Source organism: Lolium rigidum, chromosome 2, assembly GCF_022539505.1.
Source record: "Lolium rigidum isolate FL_2022 chromosome 2, APGP_CSIRO_Lrig_0.1, whole genome shotgun sequence".
Classification (NCBI taxonomy): Eukaryota; Viridiplantae; Streptophyta; class Magnoliopsida; order Poales; family Poaceae; genus Lolium; species Lolium rigidum.
This window is the reverse complement of record NC_061509.1, coordinates 11218586-11229674: the sequence shown is the minus strand read 5'-3', so window position 1 is coordinate 11229674 and position 11089 is coordinate 11218586. Positions and strand designations below refer to the sequence as shown.

At 45.2% G+C, this 11089-nt stretch overlaps 1 protein-coding gene across 1 annotated transcript; it reads left to right on the top strand.

Annotated features, from left to right (window-relative positions):
* The first annotated feature begins 6553 nt into the window (after positions 1-6553).
* LOC124685962 (apoptosis-inducing factor homolog B-like) lies at positions 6554-10491 on the top strand. Its single transcript, XM_047219980.1, has 4 exons — positions 6554-6640; positions 7708-7964; positions 8057-8508; positions 10019-10491. Exons 1-4 carry the CDS (start codon positions 6606-6608, stop codon positions 10274-10276), a joined length of 1002 nt encoding a protein of 333 aa, XP_047075936.1. The 5' UTR covers positions 6554-6605; the 3' UTR covers positions 10277-10491.
* The last annotated feature ends 598 nt before the right edge of the window (positions 10492-11089 follow it).

Below are 11089 nucleotides of genomic sequence, written 5' to 3'. Positions count from 1 at the left end.
CTCTCCTGAGAATAAAATTTTATTCGTTCAATTAGATTTCAAATCCGACTCCGATAAGATTTGGTTTTTGTTGTAAGATAGTCCACTCTAGTTACATTTTCCTATATAATTGATCAAACTTCAAAAAGCTTGACTTTGATCAAAAGAATTACAGGCATCATAATTTAGAAAGGAGGGAGTATTGTACGTGGATAATTGTGGCCAAAAATTAAGACCTCGTTTCTCTCCTGAGAATTAAATTTTATTCATTCAATTAGATTTCAAATCCAACTCCGATAAGATTTGTTTTTTTTGTAAGATACTCCACTCTAGTTCAGATAAAACTAGATTGTTGATATTTTTTTCTATAGAATTGGTCAAACTTCAAAAAGTTTGACTTTGATCAAACAAATTATAGGCATCCTATATTAGAAAGGGGGAGTTGTAAAAGTTAGCGATACAGGGTATAGGGTTCTACTCGGATGAATCTGCCGAGCCCCCTGGATGTTCTATTTATATTGGGTTTGGTGCTATGCGTCACCAAGCGATACATATAGAGATAGATTAGGATTACAACGATCTATATCGTAACAGACACGAACTCTGTTAGCTAACACCCTCCCTTAATCACAACTTGGACAAGTTGAGATTATGTTTGAAATTCTCAAATGCTTGATAAGGAAGCGGTTTTGTGAAGCCGTCTGCAACTTGATCTTTTGAAGGTATAAACCGAATCTCTAATTGCTTCTTCATCACTCGTTCTCTGACAAAGTGAAAATCTATCTCAATATGCTTTGCCCTTGCATGAAACACTGGATTCGCTGACAAGTATGTGGCTCCAAGATTATCACACCATAAACAAGGAACTTGTGTCAGTCGCACACCTAGCTCAGCAAGAAGAGACTGCAACCAAATAACCTCCGCTGTGGCATTTGCTACAGACTTGTATTCTGCTTCAGTGCTTGATCTAGAGACAGTTGCCTGCTTCTTTGCGCTCCAAGAAATAAGATTTGGTCCAAAGAACACAGCAAACCCTCCTGTGGAGCGGCGGTCATCAACACAACCAGCCCAATCAGCATCTGAGAAGGCACTGACCAATGTAGAGCTGGACTTTGAGAACGTAAGACCAACTGTCATAGTATGTTTTACATACCGCAGAATACGCTTGACAGCAGTCCAATGCATAGTAGTAGGAGCGTGCAGATACTGACATACTTTGTTGACTGCATATGACAAATCCGGTCTAGTGAGAGTAAGATATTGCAATGCACCTACAACACTTCTGTACTTGGTGCTGTCTTCAGGACCCAGCAACTCCCCTTGAGCAACAATCTTCTCTGAAGAGGACAGAGGTGTGGACATACCAGTGCAGTTGGCCATGCCAACACGTGTGAGAATCTCCTGAGCATACTTGGACTGACTCAGAACCAATCCATTAGATACCTTCTTCACCTCAACGCCCAAGAAGAAACTAAGATCACCAAGATCCTTAAGAGCAAATTCCTGACGCAAATCCATGAGAAGAGCATCTGTTGCAGCTTGAGAGGAGCTAGCAACAATAATATCATCAACATAAATGAGCATGTAGATTGTAACTTGGCGCTTGCGATAGATGAAAATTGACATATCAGATCTGGAAGCAACAAAACCAAGAGTAATGAGTTTAGTGCTCAACCGTGAATACCAAGCTCGAGGTGCCTGTTTCAACCCATAAAGCGCCTTGTCCAGTTTGCAGATGTGAGTTGGCTTGTCCTTATCTTCATACCCTGGTGGCTGTCTCATATAGACCTCCTCTTCCAGAACGCCATGAAGAAACGCATTCTTGACATCTAACTGTCGCAGACTCCATCCCCTTGACACAGAAACTGCCAGAACAAGACGAACAGTTGCAATTTTGACAACGGGACTGAAGGTATCCTCATAGTCAATCCCATAGCGCTGCTTGAAACCCTTAGCTACCAATCTAGCCTTATATCGATCAATAGAACCATCAGACTTGCGTTTAATTTTGTAAATCCAGCGGCAGTCAATGACATTTTTACCAACATGTGATGGAACCAACCTCCATGTGTTGTTTCGTTGAAGAGCATCAAATTCTTCATCCATGGCATGCCTCCAATTTGTATCTTGCAAAGCATCAGCTACATTGGCTGGCTCATCAGACGTACACGACAGGAGCCATCTCACCGTACCATCTTTGTAGTCACGAGGTTTAACAATCCCCGTTGAAGAACGTGTGACAGGGCGTGTGGAGGCAGACACACCGGGGCGAACAGAACCAGATGGTACAGAAGATCCGGCTGCAGGGATGGCAGATGAGCCAGGGCGTGCTGTTGCTGTCGAGGAGACATGGGGATCCACTGCGCCTGTGCTCTGCTGTGTGTCTGAACGAGAGGCAGATGGGGACGCGGACGGCGACGCGCCCGCAGAAGATCCTGAGGTGGTCTGATGGGCGGGAGATGCTCCGCCTGGGGCCGCCGAGCGAGGCGACGTGGGCGCAGGCGAGTGGCGCGCAGAGCTGCTACGGCTGCGGTCAGGCGTGGACGTGCGCACGGCGCTGCTGCTGCTGTCTGACGCGGCAGGCGTGTGATCCGACGGAATCTGTGCTGATCCCGAAGTAGATCCTGGCAGAGAATCGCCCTCGGAACCTGTGCTGCTGTTGTTAGCACCTGAAACTTCAGAGGAGCCTCCCGAGCTGCGGGATTCACTGTTTTGACCAAGATTTTCGCCTGCTGCATTGTTTTGGAGAGCTGTATCCTGTAGAGCAACAGAACCAGGTCTATGCAAATAATCAGTAGCATGAGTATTTTCCATATGGGTGTCATCAAAAGTATCATTCCCTTGCTCAAAACTATGGAGAGAGGGGTCAAGCAAGAGAATTTGTTTTCGAAGGAGAGCACCAGCATTGGGATGTAAATTTTGGAAAGGAAACACAGTCTCATCAAAGACAACATCACGAGATATATAGACTCGACCAGTGGACACTTCAAGACACTTGACCCCTTTGTGGCGAGGACTATAGCCTAGGAAGACACATTGCTTAGAGCGGAAAGCGAGCTTACGCTTATTGTATGGACGAAGGTTGGGCCAACATGCACAGCCAAAGACTCGAAGAGAAGAATAATTTGGATGTGTGCCTAAAAGACGATGCATAGGTGTGTCATTATTGATAACTTTGCTAGGAAGCATGTTTATGAGATATGTGGCAGTGAGGAAGGCTTCATCCCAGAATTTTAAGGGCATGCCAGCATTGGCAAGAAGTGATAGGCCAACTTCGACAATATGACGGTGTTTTCTTTCAGCTGCCCCGTTTTGCTGATGAGCATGGGGACAGGACACAAGATGAGAAATTCCCTGTGTTTGTAAGAGGGAGTTGAGTTTGATGTATTCTCCCCCCAGTCAGATTGTACTGTAAGAATTTTTCTATCAAATTTTCGTTCAACGAGTTTCTGAAAGTTCATAAAGGCAGCCAAAACATCGGATTTTTTCTTAAGCAAATAAATCCAAGTAAACTTGCTATAATCATCAATGAAGCTTACATAGTAATCATGGCGACCAACAGAAGTAGGTGCAGGACCCCATACATCAGAAAATACTAACTGAAGGGGAACTGTAGATACACTAGTTGATATAGGATATGGTAACTGATGACTTTTAGCTTGCTGACAAGGATCACACACTAACTCATGACTAGAATCCTGAACACAGGGGAGTTTATGTTTGCTAACAATATACCTAACTATGACAAACGAAGGATGACCTAAACGACTATGCCACCGAGACTGAGATGGTGTAGTGGCGACAAAAGCATGCTTCTGAGAACTTGATGACTCCAATGATGAAATGAGCGGATAAAGCCCACCAACACACCGTCCTTTATGAATTATTTTCTTGGTGACCTGATCCTTAATCAAAAAGAAGAAGGGATGAAACTCTATGAATACTCTATTATCATATGTGAAACGATGAACGGAGAGAAGATTCTTAGATGCATTGGGAACATAGAGAACATTGCGAAGATGAAAATTTCGAGCATGGTTATGAACTATTGATTGACCAATATGGGAAATAGTCATACCTTGTCCGTTGGCAGTGTTGACCTTGTCGTAGCCCTTGTATGTGTCTCGCATGGACAAGTTGTTGAGCTCTCCGGTGATGTGATGAGTGGCACCAGAATCTTGGTACCAATTTGTGTCCACTCCATAGGCGGCATTGATCTCCTTCTCACCATAGCTGTCAGCTTCCTCATAGCGTGACCAGCAATCCTTGGCGTAGTGTCCTTCCTTGTCGCAGATTTGACAAGTGACATTGGCCCATGGAGTTGTGCGGCGGCGGCCACGACCACGTCCTCGACCCCCGCCTGGAGGTCCACGGCCACCACCACCCCGGCCCTGGTACGGCGGACGCTCATCACGGCGCCCATCTCGGCGCTCATCTCGGCGATCGTCCCGACGGTCACCGCGGTCACCACGGGGTTTGCCAGAGCCGTTGTTGGAGTAGTATTGCTGGCGGCGCTGACGGGCGGCGATGTTGGCTGATGTCTCAAATTCCTCAGATGGCGATGCGTTGAGCATCTCTTGACGCTGATCATAGGCATGCAGTTGGGAGTACAACATACTCAGCGAGATAGGCGTGGGTGCCACGCCGAGAGCGGCGACAAGTGAGTTGTAGCCGCTGCCAAGCCCGGCAAGTATGTAGGACACGAGCTGGCGATCTTGCAGAGGATGACCGGCGGAGACAAGCTCGTCGGCGAACCCCTGCATCTTGGTGAGGAATTCAGCAGTAGTCATCTGCAACTTTTTGGTGTTCGCGAGCGCCACGAGCAGATTGGTGACGCGGGCTTCACTTTGAGCCGCGAACATCTCCTCAAGAGCCTTCCAGACACCGGCAGAGTGCTCAATCCGGTGAACATGAGGCAGGATTTCGAGGGAGAGGGATTGCAGGAGGTATGACAGGACAGATTGGTCCCGTGCGAGCCAGGCAGCATACGCCGGATTAGGCACCGGTTGCGCCTGGTCATCAGCCGTCTTGTCCGCCGCGGTTGGGGCGAGTTCTTTGGGCGGCTCTGCGTCGGATCCATCCAGAAGACCGACCATCTGTGCCCCTCGAATAGCAGGGAGCACCATGGAGCGCCACAGCGGAAAGTTCTTCCTGGTAAGTTTTTCCGTCGGTGGGTTCCCGAGATTGATCGGGGCGAAGCTGCTCGAAGACGCCATGGCGAACGAGCAGATGAATATCGACGGGGCGGGCGGAGGGCGCGATGCCGATCAGGGGGATGATTTTCGTCGTCGATGCGATCAGGTAGACGAGGCGGAAGAGCCTGCTCTCGATACCATGTAAAAGTTAGCGATACAGGGTATAGGGTTCTACTCGGATGAATCTGCCGAGCCCCCTGGATGTTCTATTTATATTGGGTTTGGTGCTATGCGTCACCAGGCGATACATATAGAGATAGATTAGGATTACAACGATCTATATCGTAACAGACACGAACTCTGTTAGCTAACAGGAGTATTGTACGTGGATAATTGTGGACGGAAATTAACACCCCGTTCCTCTCCTGAGAATTGGATTTATTGCATTCAGTTAGATTTCAAATCCAACTCCGATAAGATTTGGTTTTTGTTGTAAGATACTTCACTCTTGTTCAGATAAAATGTTTGATTGTCATATTGGAAAGTAAGTTATTCATTGTTAAATCCCATATTTTCGAAATTATATTTCGTTATCCAAAAAATGAAATCTTATGTTCACACATAACTTTTTGCTCAAAATCCACCGAAAATATGGCAACCATTGTCCACCTGCGAATGAGAGCTTTTATATTGGTAGAGGAAAAAAGTATAAATATGCCGTGCACACTCTTCCGTAAATATTTAAGTCATTTATCTCTTAGTGTTTCATGAAATTGTCTGAAATTTGATGGGCAGTGTTCCTGCCGAGTGTCGAGGGACAACTTTTAGACCATCGGTGGTGCATTCGTGTATGTATGTCACACATCCTTGTATATGTCACTTTTTCGTTAAACCTCGATATGAAAACATGTAACCTTGTATTTGCGCCATAAATCTTTCATGAAACCATTGGGGTTTTTTAAAGATGACTTGATGCATGGAGGAGCAACTTTGTATAATTCTGATTCTTGTGGCAGCCAAACACTCTATTGTTCAATTCCAGTTCCAAAATTGTAGGCCCAACTTGTAGCAGCCAAATGAGGTGTAAAGAGAAAAGGGGCACTTCATATTCCAGCTACCAATTTTGATAATTTGTCCCAAAAAAAACACATTTTTTTTAGTAAACAACATAAAGCGTGGGTGGGCCATGTCTTGGATTTGTTCGGTGGCAAAGCACACGCGCAATCCCTTTCTTCTCCGCCAAGCCCGCCCACGAAGACACGTCATCACGCGCCCTCCACGCGGCGACGGACGGCCACGATGCGACGCTGGAAAGCCGCGGGCATCCGTCCAACAAAACCTTACGTGCGGTGTGAAGTCAGTGGAACGGAAGCTGGAAACTGGCCAGTTGGTGCGCGTGAGCAGCGAGACAGCGCGGCGATGGCGGAGACGGGCAAGCCCAGGGTGGTGGTAGTCGGCGGCGGCATCGGCGGCGCGCTCCTCGCCAAGACCATGGAGCCCGACGCCGACGTCGTCCTCCTCGATCCGTAAGCCCTCCCTTTGCCCGTCTTCCTTCTCACGCGTACCACGTGCTTGTGGAAATGCCGGCATGTTTCTTTTAGCCGGTTGTTTGATGAATCCTCGCGATACATAGTCGAGCCGTATCTTGGCCTCTTGCGGTTTGTGTTCTGTCACGCACTGGAGTACCTGTCTGAATTAGAGCTGTAGAGGATTAAGGCCGATTATGCCATCTGAAGTTTCGAAATTGTGGGGAGTGACCGGATGATAAAACGACAGCCGAAAAATGACACCAGATCTGATCAAACAAGTTGTGCTAAGATTTTGGCGTACTGTTTTAGCCACATTATTGAGTAAAACAGTACATACAGATCTTTTCTCGATGTATCGGGTACATAGGAAGTTCCACAGCACTCACTGGCTCCGAAATTGTAGCACTTGTACTTGTACATACAGATCAATAATGCTAAAGATCCTGTTGTGTGATCTTTACACTGAAATGACTTCATACCCTTTAGGCCTTGTTTGGTAGAAGAGTTTTCGTGGGGAATAATCCCCACAGGGATAGGGTGAAACCGTTGCGTTCACCCAATCCTCTAGAATTGCCACATCTTTCTGCTTTAATTTCTGGCGTGAGAGAAATACAGCAATCATGCTCCGCCATTTTCTTGCTATTTGTGTTCTTTCACACACTGGAGTATCTCTCTGAATTAGAGATATCGAGGATTAAGGCAGACTATGCCAACTGAAGTTTCTGAATTGTGGGGAGTGGCCGGTTGATAAAATGACAGTCAAAAAATGACGCGAGATCTGACTGTACAAATTGTGCTAACAATGCCATGTACTGTGTTATCCACACTTATGAGTGAGCAGTATAAATGAGTGTGCTAAGAATATCGTTATAGGAAGTTCCACAAGCACTCACTGGTCCAAAATCGTAGCACTTGAACCTTCTACATACAGATTCAATTATGCTAAACATCCTGTTATGTGATCTTTACAGTTTACACTGAAATGGCTTCACACCCTTTGGTTGTATTAGCTACTTCTTTGGAATTGAAAGTTTGCTCATGAAAAATTCTTCTTCTAATGGCAGGAAGGAGTACATGGAGATCAGCTGGGCCGAACTAAGATCAATGGTTGAGCCATCTTTCGCTGAGAGGTCGTTAATCTATCACAAAGATTACCTCACCACCGCAACCATTGTAACATCTTCTGCAGTCAATATCACCGAGGATTCTGTCCTGACTGCCGATGGTCAATCTCTTGCATACGATTATCTCGTTGTCGCGACTGGCCATGTGCTGGCTTCTCCAGGAAGCAGAGCAGAGAGGCTTGCAGAATTCCAGAGAGGTAACTGGAGTCTAACCACATAAGGAAATATAGGAGTACTATGTTTTGTGACCTTATTTTTTTCTTACCTATGCCTTCTCATCTTTTAACAGATAGTGGAAAGATAAAATCATCAGAGTCTGTGTTGATTATTGGGGGTGGTCCAACTGGAGTTGAACTTGCTGGAGAGATTGCAGTAGACTATCCAGAGAAGAAGGTGACCATTGTACACAGAGGATCACGGTTACTTGAATTTATTGATCAAAAGGCTTCAAAGAAGTGTCTTGATTGGCTGACTTCGAAGAAAGTAGATGTGCTTTTCAAGCAATCAGTCGACTTGGATTCATTATCCAACGCAGAGAAGCTCTACAAAACATCAAGTGGAGAAACAATAACAGCTGATTGCCACTTTTTATGTATTGGTAAGCCACTGAGTTCATCGTGGCTACATGATACCATCCTAAAGGAATCTTTGGACAACAAGGGAAGATTAATGGTGGAAAAGGATCTAAGAGTGAAGGGTTATAATAACATTTTTGCAATTGGTGATATCACGGATATTCCTGTAAGTCTACGCTTCAAACTTCACGATTCTTCTGTTTATTAATTCCTTTTCAGTTGAGAGTGTTATGTTATCTTCAGGTTGACTCATCTCATTTTTCCAAACCAGTATTAACTTGCATATATTAGCAAGCCTTTGTCCCAAGAGCGAGATGTGACGAAACTTTGTAGAGTAAATGTTCTGCATGAACGCATTTGTTTGAAGGCTGTTAGATTGGTCTGAGCAATTCAGCGCTCTGATGAATATGCATGCCTTTCATGTCTAGAATCATTTTTTTCAGACACAATTTTGTTTCACATGCAATTCATATTTGAACCTAAGATCCATAGTCACGTTGGAACGATCACAAAATGCAATATATGCAACTTTGTATATTCACATAAAGACACTGATATTATCTGAAAACTCTCTAAATAATTCCATTTTGTGCTGTCGTCGTTCCACCTTCTAATGAACTGATACGCTTCAAACTGTCCGTTCAAGTTGTCTGCTTCTTTAAGATATATATCATTGTATTTTGAACAAAGTCTGGTCCCCCCCCCCCCCTAAACTTTTCTTTGGCTCATAATTCCCCCCTGAACTTTACTTGGCTCACTAAACCCCCCTAAACTATGAATAATGGTCCATTTAACCTCCCTACCTAGTTCAAATTTTGGGTCAAAATTCCAGGTTGCGTTTTGTCTAGTTCTATAATTTTTGTTTGGATTAGTGCGTATAATACTCTAGAGTATTGGGTGATCCCCTACCGTCACCCAATCCCCACAAAACCTCATCCTCAATCCACTAGGTAGGGGTAGAGTATTAGGGATTGAGAAAAATACACTAAGATTTGGGGAAAAGTAGAGATAAGCGGGGATTAAACTCGCTCAATACTCTAGTACCAAACATATTTTTAGAAGTAAGTGGGGATTTAAATTTTAGTGGGGATAGTGGGGATAATCCCCACCAAAATTTAAATCCCCACTTATTTCTAAAACAATGTTTGGTATTAGAGTATTGAGCGAGTTTAATCCCCGGCTTATCCCCACTTTTTTCCAGATCTTAGTGTATATTTCTCAATCCCCAATACTCTACCCCTACCGAGTGGATTGGGGATGGAGATTTGTGGGGATTGGGTGACGGTAGCGGTTCACCAAATACTCTAGAGTATTATCCCTACTAATCCCCACAGAAACTCTAGTATCAAACAAGGCCTAAGGGGGTAAAACGGACCATTATTGATAGTTTAGGGGGGTTTAGTAAGTCAAGTAAAGTTTAGGGGGGAAATATGAGCCAAGTGAAAAGTTTAGTGGGGAAAACCGGACTTTGTTCTTCTATTTTAATGGTGAGTGCACATAGTATTACTTCCATGGGGAAGAACTTGTTCATCCAGTGGATATACACCGATCATTAAATTTCGGGTTCCTCCATTTTGGCATAATGATCCAGCTTCACCAAATTTATATGTTTGCTGTGGTAACTCATTTCCGGAATGCACTACGAGAATACTGAACTAACTTCCACTAATGTCCAGGAAATCAAGCAAGGGTACCTCGCCCAGAAACATGCGCTGCTGGTGGCAAAGAACCTGAAGCTACTGATCAAGGGCTCTCCAGCGAGCAAGATGGCAACCTACAGCACCGGCTACCCGCTGGCGATCGTCTCTCTTGGAAGGAAAGAAGGGTTGGCCCAGCTACCGTTCGTGACGCTCACCGGGTGCATACCTGGGATGCTCAAATCCAAAGACCTGTTCGTCGGCAAGACAAGGAAGCAGATGGGTCTGGATGCTTGAGCTGCGGCCCAGGGAATCATGGGTTTAATTGTCCCCTCCTGGGTGATCTTCAAACAGACAAATAAACTTGTGGCTGCACATATATGTGTCGTATTGTCATGTATCTGGGCAGGTAAATGTTGGTGGTGTGTTGTGAATGGTGATGAAGCTTTGGACAAAGCGTGTGTACATGTATACCAAAACCTCTGTGTGTATTGTTTGTTGGCGGTTAAATTGTGCTTTTCTGTTAGTGATGAGACTCATGATTTCATGAATACCAGCAATGGCTCTTCGATGCCCGCGGGGCCTCTGAAATGAAAAATTAAGTACAGATGCTGACATGCCTCTCAATGCCACGCATATTTGTGCATATATTTTCACTGAAAGAAGTTCTGCATGGTCCCAGCCTCCCAGGCCGGATGTAACATGACGGCGCTTTCTCGGAAAGTAAAAGAGAAAGCAGCAGCCTGACCCTGAGGCTTGCCAGGCACAGTTGTTGCATTGAGGATGGGAACAGTTTGGTAGTTTCTTTCCCTCTTTTCTGCCGTCGCCATGTCCCGTCTTTCACGAGACATCAGCAGGGGGAGACATGTCACGTCTTTCTGAATTTCTGATCTCTGGTAGTACGTGATGGATACCCAAATAACCCAGTTTGTCTTTTCACTACCGTGGGCGCCGGCACAAATCCTTTACTGTGGATGCTGTTTTCACACCGGCGCCCCATATACGGCGGTCGGCTAGCATCTTTTGCGCAGAAATTTGGTGTCGGCGCTCCCAATCGAACCCTTAATAAAGGAATCTTTTTGGGAGTGCCGACGTTTTTATGGGGCTCCA